Here is a 23,673-nt window from a genome sequence, read left to right on the forward strand (position 1 = left end):
CTTCTGTTTTTCTCTATGTACATATATACATATGTTCAAATTTTTTTTCTATGCATACTTTTTCACATGACATCAGCTCAAATCTAGTATTTAAAAACTTACTGTAGAGTAAGCATTTCCGTTCACTGTAAAACATTGTGTAAATACGATTTTTGGGAAGCCTCTGGTGTTTACTCTGTGACATCTGATTCAGCTGGCGCTGATACGATAGAGCTGACGTTAGAGAGAACTGAGGCTTTAAAATGTGAACTTTATTTCTTTTTGGAATAAATAACACATTTACATGGCTCAAATTCAAAAGATACAAAAAGGTGCACACTACAGGGGACCACCATGACCAGCTGCTTGGGTAGTGTCTTTCTGCCCCTCCTCTGCGCCCTGGAATTATGAAAAAGATTGCAAACCCACCAAAAGTTAGCAGAGTACACCGTGTCCACTGGCATCATCTACCTCTCCCTGTAGGTATGATCGCCTACAAACTCACGTGATCATTACCACGCCCAAGAGACTTAACGCTGCTATGATGAAACTGCATGACAGACTGCTCAGAACGTACATCCCCCGGGAAGACACGTGCTTTCTAACATCTGCATATGGTTTCATGAGAGGAATGCTCCCGAATGTCAGTTGTTTGTAGTGTTTCACAATTACAAACGATGCTGTGCCGTATGTTTAACCCTGACTTAGGATTTGTTCTTGAGGACAGGCTTCCAGAAGTAGGAGTTCCGGGACTTGAGGGTTTTAAGGCTGCTGCTGGACCCAGTGGCTTTCCCAGAAGGGCCGTGCCAACGGGGGCTCCCCGCTTGCTCCATGTGCACGCCTGCCCTGGGTGTGCACTAAGCAGTGTCCTTTCATCTCCTTTGTCCATATGTGTGTCTTCGGTGTTCCTCCGACTTGTTGCAACTATTTCCCCTTCTAGTTTTATGCGGGGTTTTTAATTCACGGCATCTTTATATTTTGAAGAAATCAAATCTATATAGTATTTTCCTCTGACTTTTCCCACTACTTTTGAGTTCAGAAAGTGCTTGCCATCCAGAAATCAGATAGTTTTTTGCCCCCTAGTTTTAAGACTCTTTAATCCACTTAATGTTTGTCTGAATGGTTAAGTAGCGGGCCGCATCAGTTAACTGTGAAGTCACTGTCCCGTCCTCTCACCTGCGTGCCGCCTTCACCTTGTTAACTCCCCGTGGACCTCGCTGGGCTGCCTGACGTCACTGGCCCTTCCATCCACATCCCACTTCGTTTGCTGGCCCCCGTCATCGCTCCTGGCAATCCTCATCTGTTTCTTCTTCTCAAGACAGTGAGGTGGCATCAGACAGCGCAGGTCTGGAGTCCCACCGAGCTGGGCTCCAATCCCAGCGCTCCTTGTGCTGACTTAAGCAAGTTACTTCTCCTCTCTGGGTCTCACTGGGGCTAATGGTACTGACCTCTCAGGGCCCTACTGAGGACGTGAAGCTGCACGCGTGAGACCCTCACAGCATATCTGGCACAGTCAAGGGGGGTGTCGGTGGGTATGAACATTATTTTATGGGTTCTTCTCTGCCTACCCCCAACAAAGAAAATCCCAGTGGGGATTTTGACAAATTGAGGGAAAGCCATAAATGCCTCTGGGAGGACTGGTGTCTTTCTTTGCACAATGGCTGTGGTCTTCCATCAGGAATGTCAACTGCCTTCCCAATTCGGGCTCTCTTGGAAGTCTTCAGTAGAGCTTGGCCAGCTCTCGACCGAGTCTGACATTTCTTGTTCAGGCTGTTTCCCGGCACGTGACACATCCCGCTGCTGTCGTGAACGTGATGTTTTTTCCACGTGCTGGTTTCCACTAGGGCACTTCTGGTGTCTGGTTTTGTGTCCTGGATGAAGACTCAGGCCCAGGGTCTCGAGCCCCCAGAGCCTGCCCACAGCGGCCCTGTGCTCTGCCTCACGGTACAGTGTCCTCCCCAGGGCCACCTCTGCAGTGGCACTCCCCCAGGACAGCCCCCGGGCAAACTGGTCACGAAATGACGTCTGCCCACACCCTCCTGGCCGTGGGGCTGGGCTGGCAACACCAGCAGCAGATTCTTTGCAGCACCAGTGGGAACAGCCTTCCTGAGTGCCCACTCAGGGCACCTTCTCACCACTCAGACATCAGACTCGACTAGGCTCGGAAAAGTCTAGTTTATTGCACTGTCTCAAAGCACAACTTAAAAAAGAAAAAAGAAAAAAAAAAACTGTACAAAGCACTGAGGCTACAAGTAGTTTAAAAGTATCAAACTAACTAGACTGGGTTAATTGCACTAAAGTCCCGTGGGTTCAGGAGAGCTCTGCCATCTGAGGAGCCCGGCAAAAGGCACAACATACGCAGAAGAGGAGCCTCAGCCGCCTGCGCTCCCTCTGCTGTCACCAGACTTCTGAAAAAACGCATTCTATAAAAGTGAAGTAGTAAGTAAGGTCTGGGATTTCAGCATCTTGTCCTCATTTAGACCTGGAAAACCTCCATCCTCATGGCTAGCTGGGTCCTGTCAGAGAACAAATCTTATCGCTCTTCACCTGTGGCCTGGGGGCTCCCGGACACACCTGCTTAGTAGCAAACAGGCATTGAGTAACTGGGCCCCGGGCCAAGGGCAGGCTAAAAAAAGCAGCCAGGCTGGAGTCCTTCCGTGGGGCTGCCTCCAAGAGGGAGGGGTGGCGGGCTCAGGGCGGATGCCTGGCTGGGCTGCAGAGTCCTACAGCTCAGATGCCAGCGACAAGGGTAGGCACTGCAGGCCGAGCCCATGGACTGAAGTCTGACGTGGCCACAGCAGGCCCCAGTTTCAACCTCGCTGGGCACCCACCCAGATGCCCGCTGACAATGTCTGGCTGCCACTCGCAGCCAGCAGGCAGGTCCCGTGGCTGCCCCACACATCGAGGACACGCAGGGCGGTGTCCATCCTCTGAAGCTGCAGCCGAGAACAGTGCAGGCTCAGGATAAACCAGGGGAAGGAATCAAAGGCCTTCCCCTGGTTTCAGAAAATACATTTCTCTTCTAAATTTGTAAGATCTGATTTCAAGTGAGGTATCTCATGTAGGTTTGTAATACAACAAAAAAGGCAAGAATTAGTAGATTCATCCTCTGAAGGTGCTTCTGGTTTTCACGACGTCGCCAGCAGCAGGGCTGAGTGTCACCCTATGACATTCTTATGTCACTAACATGGCTAAGGTTCCCACGCCCCACCACACCTGCCTCGGATACACACGCACACTTCCGTATTCCGGGTCACCCACTGGCCTTTCCTGTTCTGCTGGAGGCGAGCCCGGCCCCCTGGGAGCGGGCGGGGAGGGTGTGTGTGGCGTGTGCATGTCGCTATGCGTGTGTCCTCGTCCTGGCACAGCTGGCTTCCCATCTGGTGTGGCCAGCAGGGAATGGGCGCTGGGGCCTGCGTCTCAGAGAGGAGGTGGGGGGACCCTGTGGTGGAGACGAAGCCATCCCAGGAACACATTCGGCGGATGGACGGCACTGACCTTGGGCTCCACGGGCCCGGGAGCGGTCAGCGAGGGGAAGGTGACCACAGCAGACGGCGGTACCACAGTGCATGCAACTGGAGCAGCCGCCGTCCCACCTGGGGACGGCCTCAGCGCGAGTCAGAGGCCCTGCTGCTGCAGCAACGGCTCCGCACCTCTCGGCCAAGGCTGTGGGTTCTGGAATGAGACGGAAACAAATACGGAGGAAAGCAAGAGCGGAGCGTCCCACCTGGCTAGACGTGCCCGACAAGAGCGGGCGAGGCACGTCCAAGGGCAAGCAACTCAAAACCGCCCGTGTCCGCCACACGGGTCTCGGTGGCCCCCCTGCCGAGAGCTCCTTCAGATGACCTCCCACTCGTCGTCCAGGTCCTCGGGGTGGGGGGCGGTGGCCTGGCTGCTCGGGGCGCCGTGGGAGTGGCTGAAAGTCCTAGTCAGCCGCTGCAGGAGGGAGCCGGCGGGGCCCACTGCCCACAGCTCGTCTGACAAGGTCACTGCAGGGACAAGAGCCAGCCGCACGCCTGTTACTCCCCAGCCCGGCTCCACGTCTGCACGCGCGCTGCCTAGCGGTGGGGCCCCGGGCACGCCCCGACCGGCACCTCGGCTTCCCTGGCCTTCAAGGGAGCGGCCCGGTGCCCCGTCCTCTTCCCGGGAGACCCTGGCAGAGTCCGGGTGCTGCGTGGCCCCCGGCAGGTGTGACCCTGGGATGGGCTCCCGTGTGGGTGAACCAGCCCTGTGGGAGCAGCACCGCCCCAGCCCCCGGCCAGAGCCCCACCCCACGGCCAGAGCCCCACCGACGCCATCCACGGGAGCGCCAGCGCCCTGGCACCTGCCTGTGAAACACGTCACGTGCCCGGGAATCTTCTTCCAGTAGTCTCCGGCAGGGTTTCTGTCGGTGACGCCGTACCGTCGGGCGAGATCCCCGTTGGGGCAGCGGGCCCACACGGTCCTGGCGCTCAGGGCCAGCTGGCAGGCTTGCAACCCTGCAGGCAAACGGAGCGTCTGTCTGCCCTCAGCCCCGGCCGCGGAAGGGACGGACCGACCCTCCCCGCAAGCCTGCTCTCGCCCTGGCTGGGCACCGAGTGGGAGCCCAGGGAAAGGACGCCCTGTCTGCAGGGCCGGCAAGGCTGCAAGAGCCCAAGACCCGAGGACCAGAGCCCAGGCGGTCCGGAAACGGTCATCCGACAAGGAACCCCAAGGACACGGGGCTGGCGCTCTGCTTGTGGGGTGCCCACGCTGGGGAACACTGAGGTAGACGCTTGCTGTCACCTGCCTCCCCAGAGCCTCAGAAACAAACCAGGCCCCAGTGTGGCCGCAGTGGCCACCGCCCACCCAGCGCCTCTACCTGGCACGTGCTCCCAGTCGGTCCCCACCGGCATCTCCTCGGTGATCCCAACTCGGACGTGCACGTTCCACCTGCTGTCCAGGGCCCACAGCATCTGGTCGCTGGGGCTGGAGTGGACGCTGACCAGGGCGACCCCGGCGGGCTGGAAGCAGGAAGGGCCTTTCCTCAGGGAAGGAGGTGGGCGCACATGATTGGGGAGGGCAGTTCCCGCACAGCCCAGGGCAGCCCGGCACGGCAGGAGCGGCAGGCAAAGGGGTGGGGGGACCAGGCCTGTCCCCAGAGCACAGCCTCACAGGGATAGAAACGCCCCGAAGACCCAGACTGAGGGACCTCCCACCAAGCAGGGAGCCCCAACTCTTCAGTGCTGCATGTCCTGGGGAACAAAGATAGGCCAGGTGACAGGAGAAGGAAAGGACATGGGGAGACCTGCGGGATGCCGGGCCAGGAGGGGAGGGCTGCGTTAACGGGCAGCGACAGACGGCAGGTGCCATAGGGGAAGGGGAGGTGGCCGGGGGCCTGGCCTGAGGGTCCTCACAAGCCCCTGTTCACAGCTTCATGCTCGGAGAGAAGGCAAACGTGGCCCAGTGTTGGCAGTGGGTGACTCTGGGTGGACCTGAGGCTATGGGAGTTACTGAAATCTGCAAGTTTTCCGTTGGTCTGAAGTTTTTCAAAATGAAAAGTTAAATTTTATAAGTTATGAAGGTAAAAGACACCAAAAAACGCAGTTGCCATTGAGAGTGTTGGGACAGAGGGTCCGCGGGGAGAAGGTGTGTGGACCGGCCCGGGAGCTCGATCAAGGGTGGCTGGGCAGCCTGGGGAGGGGTCGAGGTGGGTGTCTGTGGACATGGGTCTCCCCACTCACGCCCCCGAGCCCCCCTCTTCTGCTCTGCTTGGCATACAGACAGGGCCAGGCCGAGAGCCAGGCCGACTGTGCACAGCTGCCACGAGCTTCGCAGGAAACAGAAACCGGCAGGCAAGGCGGCCAGTGAGCCCGCTCGGCCTCGCGTGCGGGGAGGGGTGCCCTAGGCCCAGCATCCCCCCCCCCCACACCGCTCCAGAGAGGATGAGGGGCTGCGGGGAGCGGATGGACGGCCCTGCGATCGATCGGCACACCACGCTGGGCACAGACGCGGCTGACACGCCCTGTGTGCCTGTGGGAGATGCGATCAGAACTCATGGGCGCTCTCAGCTGAGGAGCATCCTAAATGCTTTCCAGGCAAGAACACAGGTTCTGAAAGCGCTCTCTGCTTTCCCATGGCTGGTGCGGCTGTGACTTCCGCTCTACGGAGACGGAGACGGGGGTCTGTGCCCCTCCCCTGGAATCCGCCCTCTCACTTTGACCAAAACAACATGGCGGAAGCATCCAGCTGGCAGGGCCGAGCCTGGTCTCGAGGAGCAGGCAGCGTCAGCTTCTCCTCTCAGAACTCAGCCGGCATGGAGAAGTCTGCGGTGCGGAGGCCCCGCGGAGGGGACAGAGGTGTGCGGGGCCCAAAGGCCCGGCCGTGGTGAAGCAGGGAGGAGCCGTCCATGCTGGACTCCGCCCGCATCCCAGCCCCAGAGTCCTGAGAGGTACGAGTAGTAAAGCGCTGCTCGAAGCCACGAAGTTTCCGGGCAGTGGTGCAGTGGGAAGACAGAGAAGACACTGTGATGCGGAGGCAGGGAAGAGCCGGCGGGCGGGGAGAAGCCCTCGGAGGAGGAGGAGGGCCGGGAGGAGAACCGCCACTGGGCGGCCAGGGCGGGTCGGCGCCCCTTCTCTCTCCTCTCCCTCCTTGGGCGCCCGTCATCTCCTGGACAGCTCTGAACCTGGACCCCCTCGGTCCCCCGGCCCCACTGCCCGGTTTGGGCACGGTCCTGCCTTGCACCCGCCAGTCACCAGGGTGCCCAGACACTGTGGGACCCCTCCTGCCTGCCCGCCTGCCTCGCTGCCACGTCTCCCGACTGCCCAGAGTACAGCGGGAACTCCTCGGCGTGACGCCCCTGCCTCCTCGGGGCCTCGGCCGGCCTGCCCTCCCCCCACACGCCCTCGTGCACAGGGCAGGCTGCAACCCACCCTGCACAACCCCACACAGCTCCTGGCCGGGGGAGCTACACCTGCCCGGGCTGAGGGGGGCATGGACACGAGGCTCCCTGCTTCCCTCTGAGGGAAGCCCAGCCCTTCACTTATTCTCATCCAATAAAAAGATAGCTTTTTACTGAAGGGTCACACACCTTTAAAAAACAACACAAACCCTAAGTGTACAGCTCGGCGGGCTTTCAGGGCATGAGGGCAGCCGCTGCCCCCCACCCCCAAACTCGATGATGTCAGGACGGGACTTGAACCTCACTCCCAGGGGAGGCAGCGGAGGGGCAAGGACATAAGCCAGTTCTCAAAGGACAGGAGAGCAGAAGCAGCTGGAATACAAGCAGGGACGTTGCTGACTGCACATTACGAGGATGAGCAAGGCACCCGTATGGACACATCCTACGAGGGGTGTCATCCTGCAGCATTTCCCAGGCTGGGTTCCGCGGACACCATGCCACCCCCGCAGCTCTCGGGTCGGCTGCTTCCTGGACACACACCTCCCCGTGAAGCCACGCGGTCATTTGCTCAGCAAACGCCGAGCACCTCAGATGCTGGGTGCCGGGGAAACCTCCCCGCATACACACCACGCGCCTCTGTCCTCACAGAGCCTCCATTTCACCGGGGGTGGGCCAGGCAAACACACCAGGGCTGCGTCACGTGACGGGGAGAGAGGGGCCAGGGGAACACCACGGCAATGGGGTGGGGGTGGGGGTCCTTGACCCTGCCGCCCCAGCAGGGTCACGCCAGCCTGGAGGCCGGTGAGTGAGGAGGCGGAGGCGAGAAGGCAGCAGACGTGCTAAGGGAGGTGTGGAGAGAGAAGTGATGTGAGCGGACACCGCTGCTGCGAGGACCGCCCTCAGGGAAGCTGGAAGGAGCGGCGTCCCGTGCTGGAAGCCGGTGGAATAATCCAGGTGAGAGACAGCTCGGCTGGGGGCGCTGGGCAGGACCCAGGAGACGCTGTCCCCACTCTGATTCTCAGCACGGGCTGCTCACGCCAACCACCCGGAGGGCCCAGGCCTCGGCATTTGAGATGCCCCACTGGTCACTCTGGCGTCCAGTGGTGGTGGGCAGGTGGGGGCGGGGCTCTTTGAAAACACTTTAACTAACAGGATAATAAAGAAGCGGCGGGAAGGGCTGGGCAGTGGTAGCAGGTGTTACTCAGAGGTCAGGAGGAACACAAAATGAGCCCATTAGCAGCCCCTGGAAGTCTGCAGAGGGGCGGTGGAGGGCACAGCCAGGGCCGTTGAACCAGACTGCTAAGGGTTAAGAGGAGAAGAGGCCACAGGGCAGAACAAGGCTGCTGGGGCGCTACCTGAACAAGTCAGCTCGTGGGAGAGGGAGGGACGCAGGGAGGCGGGCTGTTAAGGTTCCAGGAGGGGAGGAGGGGCCGGTGAAGTCCTGGAGTCGCTGGGGGTGGGAGGAAGGGAGAGGAGCAGAGGACTTCTTCCTCAGAGAAGGTCTTGTCCCGGGAGGGGAGAGGCGGCACAGAAGAGTTGTCAGGCGCCCCCGCCAGCCCCACACGCTGCCACCATCCTCTGGGACACTGGGTCCCAGCCCTGGCGATGTTCTGTGTCTTTTCCAGGTGTCTCAGTCACCTGTGTGTCCTGAAGGACAGTCACACAACAGGTCCCAAGGAGTGTTTGTCTGATAAAGTGGAGAGGAAGGAGGTTCTGGAAACTCACTGACTGGTGCTTCCCCGCCAGCCAGCCAGCCAGCCAGCCCGCCACTCAGCCATCATCCATCTACCTGTCACTGCCCACCCCGCCCACCCATCACCGCACCCGCCCATCCGCGCCTCCACCGCCCTCCCACCAGCCCCAACCACCCAGCAGGCGTTAGGCTGAGCGCCTGCCCCGTGCCGGGCACGGTGCTGGGTGCCGGGGATCAGTCTTCTTGACTCCTGGATTTTCAAGTCTGGTGAGAGACACGTCGTTAATCAGACAGTCACACGAGGACATGTAAGGCTGCCACAGGTAAGGGGAGCTACAGCGGTGAAGAACGTGGTGCTCTGAGCACGTACCTGGGGTCAGACAGGCGGTCAGGCAGAGCTGCCCTAGGAGCTGTCGGCGAGGTGAGACTGAAGGATGATCAGGAAAGAACCAGGAGAGAAGGGCAGGGAGGCGTGTGCCGGGGGGCAAGAGCGTATGCACAGGAGGGAGCGCGGCCTGAAGGGCCGAGGCTGGAGTGGGCAGGGCAGGGCCGGGCGCCACCTGCAAGGTCTGTCTCCTCAGCAGATCCCAGCAAGGGCTCTGAGATCAGAGGTGCTCAGACAGAGAGAGGTTTGGAAATGTATCCGAGGTCTGATGGCAAGAAACAAGACGCAATGAACAAGAGGACCTCCCAGCCGAGTCGAGGACTCAGTGCAGGTCAGACAGGCACACCACCCTGGCCTCCGGGAGAAGAGGCAGTATGGAAAAGACAGGGAGATTCCATAAATGTCACCCACCCTCTGCCACCCCGAGAGCTCCTGAACTCGGCCCAAGAAATGCTGCTTCACGAAAGTCGACTGGAACACATTCCAATGACCTTACTCCCAGAGGTCAAGCAGGGCCAAAATGCCAAGAGGGGGCTGAACAGGAAGTAGCTGTGAAGACTGCTCCTGCCCACGAACTGGCCATTTTCAAACTGGGAAACTCGCTCTTGCTGAACCCCAGACCCCTCCCTAAGGAAGGTGGGTAAGGCCAGAGTGGTTCTCAAACCTTGGAGTCCCTGGGACTCGTGGGGGACCTTGTTAAACTGGCACATTCCTGGGCTTGGGGCCAGACCTTCCACATCAGACTTTGGGGCTGGAGCCCAGAAGTGACTGAACAAGCCCTCCTTCTGTGCGCTCCCTTCTGTAAGACAGTGCTCTACACTGTGAAGTAGACAAGGCAATACTGCCCAAAGCGATCTGCAGATTTCAATGAAATCCCTACCAAAATCCCAGCTGGTATTCTTACAGAAATGGAAGAGCTGATCCTAAAATTCGTATGGAATTACAAGGGACCCCGAACAGCCAAAACAATCCTGAAATAAAAAACACAGTTGGAAGACTCACACTGCCTGATTTCAGAACTGTTACAAAGCTACAGTAACCAAACAGTGTGATGCTGACATAAGGACAGACATAGAAATCAGTGGGATAGAACTGAGGGTTCAGAAATAAATCTGTACAGCCAAGTAATTGTTGACAAGGTTGCCAAGATCATTCAATGAGAAAAGAGCAGTCTTCAACAAATGGTGCTAGGAAAACTGGACAGCACACACATAAGGGAATGAGGCTGGACCCTTAACTCACATGGTATATAAAATTAACCTGAAATGGATCAAAAATAAATGTAAGGGCTTCCCTGGTGGCACAGTGGTTAAGAATCTGCCTGCCAACGCAGGGGACACGGGTTCAAGCCCTGGTCCGGGAAGATCGACATGCCGCAGAGCAACTAAGCCTGTGTGCCACGACTACCGAGCCTGCACTCTAGAGACCACAAGGCACAACTACTGAGCCCACATGCCACAACTACTGAAGCCCAAGTGCCTAGAGCCCATGCTCTGCAACAAGAGAAGCCACCACAATGAGAAGTCCGCGCACCGCAACGAAGAATAGCTCCCGCTTGCCACAACTAGAGAAAGCTCACGCGCAGCAACGAAAAACAAAAACACAGCCAATAAATAAATAAATAAATAATAAATAAATGTAAGAGCTAAATCTGGCAATGGTTTCTTAGATATGGCACCAATAACAAAAAAGATAAATTGGACCTCATCAAAATTAAAAACTTTTGTACATCAAAGGACACCATAAAGAAAGTGAAAAAACCCATAGAATAGGAGAAAATATCTCCAAATCATATATCTGATAAAGGTCTAGTATCCAGAATTAAAAACTCTTTAAAAATCCAACAAAAACAACAACAAAAATAAAATAAAATCCAATAACAAAAAGACAACTGAACTTTAAAAAGGTCAAAGGACTTGAATGGACATTTCTCTGAAGACGTACACATGGCCAACAAACATATGGAAAGATGTTCAATGTCATTAGTCATTAGGGAAATATAAATGAAAACCACAGTGAGGCATCATTTCACACCCACTAGGATGGCTAAAAAAAGAAAATGGGAAACAAGTATTGGTAAGGATATGGAGAAACAGGAATTCTCACATATGCTGCTGGGGACGTCAAATGGTGCAGCTGTTGTGGAAAACAGTTCGGCAGTTCCTCCAAGGTTAAACATAGAATTACCATACGACCCAGAAATTCCACTCCTAGATATATACCTAAGGAATTGGAACAGATGTCCAAACAGAAGCTACACGAATGTTCATGACAACGCCCTTAACAATAGCCAAAAAGTGGAAACAATCCACATGTCCACCAACTGATGAGTGGGTAAACAAAATGTGGTCTTATCCATACAATGGAATAGCATTCAGCAATAAAAAGGAATGAAGAGGGCTTCCTGGTGGCGCAGTGGTTGAGAGTCCGCCTGCCGATGCAGGGGACATGGGTTCGTGCCCCGGTCCGGGAAGGTCCCACATGCCGCGGAGCGGCTGGGCCCGTGAGCCATGGCCACTGAGCCTGCGCGTCCGGAGCCTGTGCTCCGCAATGGGAGAGGCCACAGCACTGAGAGGCCCGTGTACCGCAAAAAAGAAAAAAAAAAGGAATGAAGTACTGATACTGATACAACATGGATGAACCTCAAAAACATGATGCTCAGGGCTTCCCTGGTGGTCTAGTGGTTAAGAATGTCTTGCAATACAGGGGACGCCGGTTCAATCCCCGGTTGGGGAACTAAGATCCCACATGCCGTGAGGCAACTAAGCCCACGCCTCTCAACTAGAGAGCCAACGAAAGATCCCACGTGCTGCAACTAAGACCCGACGCAGCCAATAAATAAATAAATAGTTTTTAAAAAAATGATGCTCAGTGAACGAAGCCAATCACAAAAGACCACATATTGTATGACTCCACTTATATGAAACATCCAGGAGAGAAAAATCCATACAGAGAGAAGGCAGATTAGTGGTTGCCAGGGGTTGCGGGGCGGGAGGAACCGAGAGGGACGCTACTGGGTGCAGGGCTTCCTTCTGGGATGATGAAACTGCTCTGCAATCACACAGTGATAAAAGGTACACAACGCTGTGAATGCACTGAGTGCCACTGATGGTAAATTTTATGTGTGCGTATTTTACCACAATTTTTTTTCTTTTAAATAAATTTATTTACTTATTTATTTTTGGCTGCGTTGGGTCTTCGTTGCTGTGCTGGACTTTCTCTAGTTGCCGCAAGCGGGGACTACTCTTTGTTGTGGTGTGCGGGCTTCTCACTGCGGTGGCTTCTCTTATTGCGGAGCACGGGCTCTAGGTGCGTGGGCTCAGTAGTTGTGGCATGTGGGCTCAGTAGTTGTGGCATGCGGGCTCAGTAGTTGTGGCTCGCAGGCTCTAGAGCGCAGGCTCAGTAGTTGTGGTACACGGGCTTAGTTGCTCCACGGCATGTGGGATCTTCCCGGACCAGGGCTTGAACCCGTGTCCCCTGCGTTGGCAGGTGGATTCTTAACCACTGCGCCACCAGGGAAGCCCCTACCACAATTTTTTAAAAAACAAAAAGTAGACAGGCTTGGTTGTGACAATGTACTATTGTTTTGCAAGATGTCATCACTGGGGGAGACTGGGTAAAAGGTACACAGGGTTTCTATTATTTCCTACAAATGCAAGTGAATCTGCAGTTTTCACAATAAAAATCTCAATGAGAAAAAGAAGCAGGCAGGCTAGAATTTTGGTTTATTCATATTCAAAACTTCATAAAAATGAAAAAAAGAAAGAAGGATGCAATTTGTAAAATGGAATAAATAAGGAATTTAAGATTTAACATCATTTGGAAATGCTAAAAAAATTATGTATCATCTTGGTGTGCTTCCAAAGTCTGTAGACAGTATGTGTGTGTGTGTGTGTGTGTGTGTGTACACGTGTGCAAGTGTGTGAGTGTGTGTGGGTGTGTGCCTATTCCTGCTTATTTTTAAGTGTCCTTTAAAGATAAGCTGCAGTGCAGGTGATGGGGAGGGAGCCACACCCCCTTTCTGGAAGCACCCAGATCACAGCCACCAACCTGCTTTGATATTTACAAATCAAAGGGGCTGTTCGTGACTATAAACACCCCATGTTCTCAAAAGATAAGCACTCAGTTACTCATTACTATGAACAAGTAACACCAGTGTTACAGGATATACCATTACTCTCTCCCATTAACTGAGAGACTCTCCACAATTTATAAACTGAGATCTTGACTAGACATGATGTTGAAGTTAAGGGGTGAAGTTTTCACGTGACGGACTGTTCCCAAACTGGGACTCCAAAGGTTCTGCTGCTGTGCACACCGGCCTGGGGGCCCAGAGTGACCGTTCTCAGGTTAAGGGATTCATCTCAGCTGCCAGATGCAGCAGAAATACAGCTGAGTTTAGATAACGTGAGCTGGAAATGTGGCAGGTTCCGTGTTTCCTGGAATCAAGACAAGCTTGTTTTCGAGTTACATACAGTACTTGTTAACTCTGACTCCAAGCTTCTCGTCTCGTATATTCCCCCAAGAATTCGGACTACAGTCACTAAGTTAGTTGTGGTAAGACCACACACTCTGAAGACCACACATACAGATGGCCAAAAAGCACATGAAAAGATGCTCAAAATCACTAATTATTAGAGAAATGCAAATCAAAACGACAATGAGGTATCACCTCACACCGGTCAGAATGGCCATCATCAAAAAGTCTACAAACAATAAATGCTGGAGAGGGTGTGGAGAAAAGGGAAGCCTCTTGCACTGTTGGTGGGAATGTAAATTGGTGCAGCCACTATGGAGAACAGTATGGAGTTTCCTCAGAAAACTAAAAGCAGAACTACCATATGACCCAGCAATCCCACTCCTAGGCATATCTGGAGAAAACCATAATTTGAAAGGATGCATGCACCCCGGTGTTCACTGCAGCACTATTTATAATAGCCAGGACATGGGAAGCAACCTAAAGGTCCATTGACAGAGGAATGGATAAAGAAGATGTGGTGCATATATACAATGGAATGTTACTCGGCCATAAAAAAGAACAAAATAATGTCATTTGCAGCAACATGGATGGACCTAGAGATTGTCATACTGAGTGAAGTATGTCAGACACAGAAAGACAAATATCATATGATATCGCTTATATGTGGAATCTAAAAAAAGGATGCACATGAACTTAATTACAAAACAGAAATAGAGTCACAGATGTAGAAAACAAACCTGTGGTTACCAGGGGATGGGGGGGAGAGATAAATTGGGAGATTGGGATTGACATATACACACTACTATATATAAAATAGATAACTAATAAGAACCTACTGTATAGCCCAGGGAACTCTACTCAGTGCTCTCTAATGGCCTGTATGGGAACAGAATCCAAAAAAGAGTGGATATATGTATATGTATAACTGATTCACTTTGCTGTACAGAAGAAACTAACACAGCATTTGTAAATCAACTATACTCCAATAAAAAAAAAAAAAGACCACACACTCATAGGATAAATGACTCTGGTAATCACAGACAATGGAGAGATACAGCTGATGGCTCTGGTCACCGGTCACCTGCCCTCCGCTGGTGGCAGCTGAGGCAGGCAGAAGTGTGCAACCCAGAAGTTGTCCAGCCCTCCCTCAGCTATTTTCACTAACATTGGTTTTCTACCCAATTTCGTGAGACTGCAAGCTTGGCCCCTGTGGTGTGTGGCCTCAGTTGCTTCAGGGGCCTCCGAACTGGTCTCCATCCTACCTGGGGCTGCAGGATAGTCTGCACTGGGCATCTAACTGTCTTGCACTGTTGGCCACGGTCCCTGCTACCTGCAGGGTAACCCCCACCCCCCCACAGCCCTGCACCCTCTCCCAGCAGCACCCCCTTTCTGGCCTCACGGTTGGCCAGGCCCAACCGCGCTGGGCTTTGGCTCTAAGCAAACAGGACTTTGCACCCCACCTCTGGATTCCCCTTTGCAAGACTGCTGCGAAAACCCTCCCTGCTCACAAACTGCCTGCTTCGCTGGCCTCCTGAAGGACCCCCTGCCCCATCCCCCAGCCCAAAGGGGCCCCATCCAGGCTCATCCCACCAGGCCTTCCCCAGTGTGCCCCCCATACTCCACTCCCCTAGGGGCTGGGCAGACTCGGAATCCGTCACGCTTTTCCATTTTCACAGCCCGCAGAGCTCCAAGCGTGCCTGGTCTCACAGAGCCTCTGCTCAAGAAACCCTCATGCAACTGGCATATCGGGGGGCAGCAAGGCTCAGGAACCCCACGTGAGGAGAGGGAAGGCAGCACAAGCAACTCCAGCTCAAAAGAAAACACAGCCTCTTACTAAAAAGCTCTGGCTTTTCTGAATCAAGGTCTCACCAAAACCGATTTGGGGCTGGAAAGGATGCAGGAGACCGGCTAAGCCCAACCCCTTCATATCCTGGGTGAGAAAACTGACAAAACTAAGGCTGAGAAGTGAGGGTCCTGCCCATGGCTCTGGGGCTCAGACCAGAGTTCTCCAGACTTGTAGCAGACTGAGCCTTTGTCCCAAGAAACACACACACACACACACACACACACACACACACACACACACACACCTCCCTCAGCCAGAATGTGAATAAATCCAGGAGAAAAGAAAAAAAATTGCAAATTTTGCAACCAAAGGTAATGTTTATCTAGACAGATCCTTCTGGTATGGACTTTATGTGACCTTGGATAAAATGCAGCAGGAATGTTTCAGGAACACCAAGGCGGATGAATCGGAGAGCCTGCAGAGCAGCACAGACCACACCACAAAAGACGCCTTCTGGAGAGAAACCCTAACCCCTCACGGTGGCCAGTCCCACTTCCTTCCCCTCCAAGTTGTGCCCTCCCTCTGTCCTAATGAACCTTGAATCCACCTAACATTTGTGACACACGGTGAACTTTGCCTTTCCTTGAGGATTTGGGGTCTGGACCGAGCACCCCGAGGCCGCTGTAGGGAAGCCCTCAGGCTGTCCCTGGGCACGTGGCCCCAGAGTTGTTGCACTTTCTGAGGTCTGTCGGGTCATTTTAGTTCTTCCGCGTTTTCTCCTGTAGGGGATCCTTGTGCTGCTTCTGGTCTATTCCTTCTCATTTCACAAAAGCTTCAAACCTGGATACCAGTGTTAACAGCCTGTATTTAAAGTACCAGCAGGCTCTCAGACACTCTGGCCTTCAACTCAGCACGTGACCCGGGGCACACCCCCTCCTCCTCGGGCTCTGTGTCCTCAGCTGGAGGATGAGCAGGTGACCTGCGAGGCTCCCCTACCAGGTTTTCACGCTCTGAGTCTGCGACATGGCAGTTCTGGCTGCCCTGGGCCTGCTGTGCCGCCCAGTGGTCTCCCCCGAGACCTGCGAGCCCCGCTCTGCGAGCTGCCTTGGACCCCTGTGGCAGGCACCCAGGGCAGGTGCACGGGGGCAGCTCTGCCAGTACTGGTGGAACACGTTTGGCTGAAGTATAGGATTTTATCTGGAGAATGAGTTGCACTGCTAAAACTGCTGACCCAGCTGAGCGAGGCCACCAGATGCCAGGCTCTGGATGGGAGCAAAGTTCCTCTGCTTCTTTCTTCCTCTAGCTGGCCGACTGCAAAGCCAGAGGACCTCCCCCCTGGGGATTCCTGCGCCGGCTCCTGCAGTCTCCTGGGCCCCCGCATCTGGTCTGAATCCAGCAAGACACAGCATCTGCTAATTGCAGGGGGATGTGCTAAAGAAAAACACTCAGAAACAGGTTTTCTGGGCAGCTGCTACGTCCCGTTCTTCCTGAGCAGGGGCTGGTGAGGTCGGCCGTGATCACTCTTTCTGTTCACCACTGGGGAGTGGACCCCAGCCCGGATGGCTGTGCCCGTGGTCAGCAGCAGGGCTCCAGCGTTGCTGTGATACGAGGTCTGCAGAAACTCTATCCCAGGGTGCAGGTGCCTCCAAGAGCTTCTCACATTCAGCGGCTCAACTGAATGCCTGGTGCTGGGGCCCTGTTCACCGGCTGCTGCCCAGGCAGCCTGGGGCTGGCCGTCCAGAGCAGCAAAGCCCAGAAGGGAAAGGTCCCTGGAGGTGACCCTATGGTTTGCTCCCCTGGGACCGCATGCAGACCCTTCCTGGTACTAGCACACACCTGTCAGCTGGGACAGATCCCTGGGTGTTTGTTTTAATCTCTGGGTCATCGGGTGTTAGAGACTGGTGAGCGGACTGCTGCAGGGCTGGGGAGGGCCATCCGTACCCTGGCGGCCCTGGACTGGGGGTCACAGCCTTCCGGAATGAGAAGAAAGGTTTAGGGACAAATACCCCAGGGAAGGCTAATGTTTCTTAGGAACAGGGCTTGAAGGGATGAAAGCTCAAAACAACAGGTGTTCAAATGGAGCCATGGGAAAAATGGCGACGTGGGGAAAAAAGTAAAGAAGTGGCAGAAACCAATTGCCCTCAGAGTGGGGCCGCTCCGTCCAACAGCGTTAGACTCCATTTCTGGAGGTCTTCTCCCTCACCTGCAGGCAGCACCACTGTGTTCGTCAGCGACTCAGTGTGTAACAGAGAGCTCCACCGATACCTCGACACCACTCAGAGATGCTCAGAGGATTAACGGAAAATGGACAGGAGGGAGGGGGCATCCTCTGAGGAGCCCTACCACCACGAGTGCGGAGTTGGAAGGGAGGACCTACACCATGGCTCTCAGCACTGGGTGTGTGTCCAAATCACCTGCAGAGCTTTGAAAAGTCCACAGCCTCCTGGGCAATCATAACAGAAGGAACACACGCATCTATCCTTGCAGTCCCTTCTGAAAGAAACAACACTACAGCGAGAGTGGAAGAGGTTTTTCTGTTGTTGTTTAAGTTCAGATCTCACAAGGATCATGACAAGAGGAGAAAACTGCCACACAATTTTGGAGGCTGGAAAGTGGAGAATGAGCAGGAAAGGACTCAGCAGCTGAGAGCAGGGACCCCTCCCCCAGCAAACCACACAGCCCGATCGCCGCGCAGAGACCGCAGCCAGCACGTCTCATGCACGCTCAGGGGCCCCAGCCAGGCTTGTGGGCCCCCCGCTTACACCAAGGTCACCGACGTCTACAGAAAGCCCCTGCGTGGAGAAGACAGCGGAGAGACAGAAAGCAGGCAACTCAAGGGACACGGAGACCACGCATGGGAAGAAACTTCAAAAACGTCCTTGAGGGCAAGAGAAGACTCGACCACTGTGAAACAGCAAAAGGAGTGTCCAGAAATTTAAAATATAATCACAGAGGAATTCCCTGGCGGTCCAGTGATTAGGACTCCATGCTCTCACTCCCGAGGGCCTGGGTTCAACCCTGGTCAGGGAACTAAGATCCCACAAGCCTCACAGTGTGGTCCAAAAAAAAAAAAAAGTGTATGTTTGTGTGTGTGTGTGTATGTATGTGTGTGTGTGTATATTTTTATAGAAATAACCCAATAGAGGGGTTGCAGGATAAAGAAGAAAGATAAAAACATAAAGAAAATAGAGAAAAGGTAAGAAAAGTAGAGGCCACTTTAGGAAGTCCACAGTACGAAAGCAGGACGCCCAGAAAGAGGACACAGAAATGGGAGGGGCAGAGGCCAGAAGGTGACTGCCAGCATGGGAACAGGACACATCCCAGAACAAACACCGTGAGCTCCAGGCTGAAAGGGCTCCTGGCACGAAGGATAAAACAGGCTCCCCCAGGCACATATCACTCTCTGCTCTCAGAACGCTGGGAACAAACAGATCTTACAAACTTCCAGAGAGAAAAAGCAGGTCAAATATCAAGGATCAGGTATCAGAATGGCTTCAAACTTCTCAACAGCAATACTGGACACCAGGAGATGACGGAAGAAGACCTTAAAATTCTAAAGGAAGTCTATTTCCAACCTAGACTGCTATACTCATACAAGGTCACGGATAAACGTGGGCAAAGACTTTCAGACACACAACGCGTCCAAAAGTTACCTCTACAGACCCTTCTCAGGAACCGACCGGAGGATAAACTCCACCAAAAAAAAGAGACAGAAAGAGGAAGACACAGGATCCAGGAGAGAAGGGATCCAAAGCACAAGCAAGGCAAAGGGGGCCCAGGAGGACAGAGTGATCAGGCCAGAGGGCCGGCCAGAGCATCCAGGACAGATGACTCCAAGAATGGGATGGAGCCCACACGCCCAAGTGTACGGAAGGGAAACGGACACAGCTGGCAGGGAGAGCCTGGGGTTGAATGTGTAAAACACAGAAAACCAGATGGGAAAAAAGACTACGATCGAGCCCAGGGAAAACAGAGAGTCGTGTGGACAAGCAAACGGAGTGCAGTTTACTGCCCGGCTCAGCTCTGAAGGGTGTGCGCCCCATCACAGCACCGCAGCTCCCGAGGATGGAAGCAGGGAGACGGGCGCATGGCTGGGGGGACAGGCACCCTTCCCTTCCAGCAGGAGTCAACCGAAAACCTCTAGAGCTAGAAGGACAGAGACGCAGCTCCCTATGAAGTTACTCAGGGAGATGACGCCAAAAGAAAGGAGTTCTCTAGACGGGGGATGACGGGCGGGTAGACGCGTTTCCTGTAGCACACCTGTAGAACCAGCTGACGTGTAGCCTGTATAGTTACGTGTGTGACTCTGATAAAAATAAGAACCAACCAACCAAGATGCCTGAGCCCCATCCCGCTGAGCTGATCTCCAGGGGAGGGACCCCGGCCTGGACATTCTCAGCAAGTACCTCAGCTGGTCCCCAGGTGGATGTGATTCTTCACTTTACTGGTCAGGAGATGAAGGGCCAGTGAGTTTGGACAACGTGCCCAAGGTCATTTGGTCTCATATGGAAAAAAATGACTTTTAGTTCAGGTTCTTTTTTTTTTTTTTGCGGTACGCAGGCCTCTCACTGTTGTTGTGGCCTCTCCTGTTGCGGAGCACAGGCTCTGGACGCGCAGGCCCAGCGGCCATGGCTCACGGGTCCAGCTGCTCCGCGGCATGTGGGATCCTCCCGGACCGGGGCACGAACCCGCGTCCCCTGCATCAGCAGGCGGACTCTCAACCACTGCGCCACCAGGGAAGCCCAGTTCAGGTTCTTTTGACTTCAAATAGCAGACTCTGACACTGAAGGTCCTGGCTGGCAGAGCCCCAGGGGCCGCTGTGTCCCCTGCTGCTGAGGGGGAAATGCCGCCACACCCTCCCGCCATGTCAGCGAGACCTGATGCATCAGCAACAGAGCTGGCAGGCACGACGAGGGCAGCCAGTCTCGTCACCGAGAGAAGGCCTGGACCCCAACACACACTGGCTTCCTGTGCCCCAAACATTCGGCGTCAGGGTCCCCACTCACCTGCCACCCCAGCCCTGCGTCTCACAGATGTGCACTCTGGATTCAGGGAGCCAGGCCGAAGAGTTTCACGGCTCACTGCAGGCCTTCCTCGCCTAGAGCCTGTCGGGTCCCAGCCGTCGGGGACGCCCACTGCCCCTGGGGTCAACGGCAAACTCTCCAGGCCAAGGGCCAACTCCCCCAGAACCTGAGCCCGAGGACCTCTTGAGTCTCCTGTCACACGATGCCCTTCCTGCATCCTACCCTCCCAGAGGGTCTTGCTGGGTACGACTAGCATTTAGAGCCGAGAGGCACAAGAAACTGATGTCTCACCAGGCTGAGGATGGTCCCCAAGAATGGGCCCCAACAACGAACTGTCCTGCCCAAAGCACCACGGAGCAGCACTCTTCCCTCCTCAGAAACGCTGGGCCACATGAATTACCTGCTGGCCACTGCAAGTGCCCACTGGGTCTGCCAGGCCCAGTTCAAGGACTACATCGTCCACAGGAGCCAGAGCTGGCAACCCTTGGTGACCTGGGTCTCCTTCCTGGCTGCTCCCCTGACCTACTGCCCCCTCTGCCTTTGGTCACCGAGCTTTCATCTCCCTCCAGGGGCGGCCTCCCTCACCCCTGCTCCCCGGCAGCGCCCAGCACAGCCCCGCGCACTCTCGCATTCCTTTACAATTTTTTACTGTCTGATACATTTTAAACAGCTCTGCAGGGGTGTGACTCACATATAATAAAACGCACACATTTAAAGCGTATGGTTTGTGGGAACTCCCTGGCGGTCCAGTGGTTAGGACTCCGCATTTTCACTGCTGGGACCTGGGTTCAATCCCTGGTTGGGGAACTAAGATCCTATAAACCGCGTGGCACAGCCAAAAAGGAAAAAGGGGTACAATTTGATCCCTGTTTCCATATGCCTACACTGCTGACACCACCCCGCACCCCTCCTTCATAACCCCTTCCAATCCTGCTGCCCTCACAGGTCCCCAAGCAACCACTGCTCTCTGGAACTACAGATGAGTCAGCATTCTCTAAATGTCATGTAAATTTATCATTATAATATGTATTATTTTTCCACCTGACTTCTTCACTCAACATAATAATCTCATCAAGTTCGGGTTATTTTCAGCCATATTTCCTCAAGTATTTTTCCTGTCACCTCCCCCTCTCTCTTCTCCTTTGGAACTCTGACTATACTTCTATTAGGCCACGTGAAGCTGTCCTGTGCTCACTCATGCCCTGCATTTTGTTTCCAGTCTCTTTTCTCTCTGTTTCAGTTTGGAAGCTTCTAATCACTGTGTCTTCGAGCTCACCAATCTTTTCTCCTGCGATGTCTACACTGCCGCTGATCACCCAGGGATTTGCATCTCAGGGATTTTACAATTTTTATCCCTGAAAGTTTGATTTGGGTCTTTTTTACGGCTCCCATTTTTCTACCTACCGTGTGCAATCTTTCCCCAGCTTCTAGAACATAAAGGATAAAGCCATAACAACTGTTATAATGCCCTGCCCATGCATTTTATTTATTTTTTGGCTGCTCTGCGTGGCTTGCAGGATCTTAGCTCCCCAACCAGGGACTGAATCCGGGCCCTCGGCAATGAAAGCACCAAGTCTTAACCCCTGGACCGCCAGGGAAGCCCCCATCCGTAATTATTATAATAACTGTCATTGTAATAATCTGCTAAGCAGACTCTTCACAAGGGCGGGTGCCACCCCTGCCTTACTGCCCTACGCAGCCTCGCTGTCTGCACTGCACACAGTCAAGCTTCCACTGTCATAAACAGCATCAAAACAAAGAGCTTTGGGAACATTTCTGATTATTTCCCAAGACTGATTCTTATTAGATTATTCAGTTATGAACTTACTCCATAAGTAATGTAAGTTCATTGCAAGATATTCACAAAATAGAAGTGAATTAAAGGAAGAAAAGCAATCAGGCACAACAGCACCACACAGCTATAACCACTGCTATCATTTTGCTGTATATCTTTATAGATTTTTTTCAATGTACACACAATTTTTAAAAAATATTTATTTACTTATTTTTGGCTGTGTTGGGTCTTACTTGCGGCACATGGGATCTTCTGTTGTGGAGCGTAGGCTCTTTGTTGCAGCATGCAGGATCCAGAGCACGTGGGCTCTGTAGTTGCAGCACACGGGCTCTCTAGTTGTGGCCTGCAGGCTCCATAGTTGTGGCACACAGGCCCAGTTGCCCCACGGCATGTGGGATCTTAGTTCCCTGACCAGGGATCAAACCCACGTCCCCTGCACTGGAAGGCAGATTCTTAACCATTGGACCACCACGGAAGTCCCGCACATAATTTTATTTTTTTTTAAACAAAAACAGAATCATCAGACATACTTGGTAACTGAGATTTTTATTCTCCATGGGAAGAAAAACCTCCTCTGGGAAGCATAGTTCAGGGGATGTCGCTGCCCATGCTGCACGCATCCTGCAGAACTCAACTTGGGCCTCAGCATGAACCCCTGGCAACATCCTCAGGAGCAGGGACCTCCTACACACGAAGCACGTAACTAGCAACGCTGCTCTCTTTCTCTTATTAAAAAACCGGTACTGTCAGATGCAACTGTGTCTCATGTTTGGCACGCGGAGCTCTGAGCTCCCTGTCCCAGGATGCCGTGTCGTGTCTCCGTGTGGTATCGCTCACTGGGATGTGAGGAGGGATTTAACCCATGGTGCCCCAAATGCAGTGAGAGGAATCTGGTTTAATTACCCCCAAGGTCTTGTACTTTTATGTCAGGAGGGAACACGAGTCTTCAGAACACCCCAAAATTCTTAGAAGCAGGCAGCTGGTTGGACCTGCAGAGCTGGGCTTTGGGGTGTGGGTGCCCCGCTCCTTCTGCCATCCCCATCCCCTGTGTTTGTGACCTATGCCAGCTGCGGACGAAGTATGAGCAGCATCCAGTGTTGCCCAGAGCCGCCCTGGACGGGAGCAGAGAGTGAGAGCCACTCTCCCTGCGCCCTGTGCGCTCCCGGTGCCCCGAGACAAGTCAGTGGAAGGCCCAGCAGGGGTGGGGGACTGCTCTAACCCTAACGCCTCTCCAACGCAAGCCTTCCTGACGCTAGCTGTGAACTTCTCTAAAGATCTGGACGTGTAAAGCAGCATCAAGTTCTGTGCCCGCTGGCAGCATCTGCGAGCACGGCATTCTCATGGGATTACCTGTTACCATGTTTGCATATTTATTTTGGGGTTTTTCTGTTCATATAGCTAAAAATACCCAAAGCAGCTGAGTTTAAAGTAAGTTTTTAAGTGTTCGTTTGGCCACTTACCAGTCATATTAGTCTTAGTTTTCCTAGTTTCTCTCTTTTCCAGGAAAAGCTATAATCCAGGCAGAGTAAACGACCACGGAGACCAGATGGGCCAGTCCACACAGGAAGAGTCAGCTGGAGGCTCCCATAGGGGAGGCCAGGACACTGGGCGGGCTAGGGAAGAGCAGGGGCTGCTCTGGAGGCGGAGGGGGCAGAGGGAGGGCAGAGAGGGT

General features: G+C 53.9%; 1 protein-coding gene across 6 annotated transcripts in view; it reads right to left on the reverse strand.

Annotated features, from left to right (window-relative positions):
- Positions 1–171: 171 nt before the first annotated feature.
- Positions 172–23,673, reverse strand: part of TECPR2 (tectonin beta-propeller repeat containing 2) — a 95,397-nt gene continuing 71,895 nt past the window's right edge. For 4 of the 6 annotated variants that reach the window (XM_079913194.1, XM_079913192.1, XM_079913191.1 and 1 more), the window contains 4 exons: positions 4,820–4,961; positions 4,308–4,457; positions 3,826–3,968; positions 172–3,654 (listed from right to left, as the gene is read on the reverse strand). In XM_079913194.1, the coding sequence (XP_079769320.1) occupies positions 3,598–3,654; positions 3,826–3,968; positions 4,308–4,457; positions 4,820–4,961 (492 nt within the window). In that variant the 3' untranslated portion in view covers positions 172–3,597. Of the gene's footprint in view, positions 4,458–4,819; positions 4,962–23,673 lie in introns of all 6 variants that reach the window. The other 2 variants (XM_079913193.1, XM_079913190.1) reach the window with 2 other exon arrangements.

The sequence above is a fragment of the Stenella coeruleoalba genome (genome assembly GCF_951394435.1).
Source record: "Stenella coeruleoalba genome assembly, chromosome: 2".
NCBI lineage: Eukaryota > Metazoa > Chordata > Mammalia > Artiodactyla > Delphinidae > Stenella > Stenella coeruleoalba.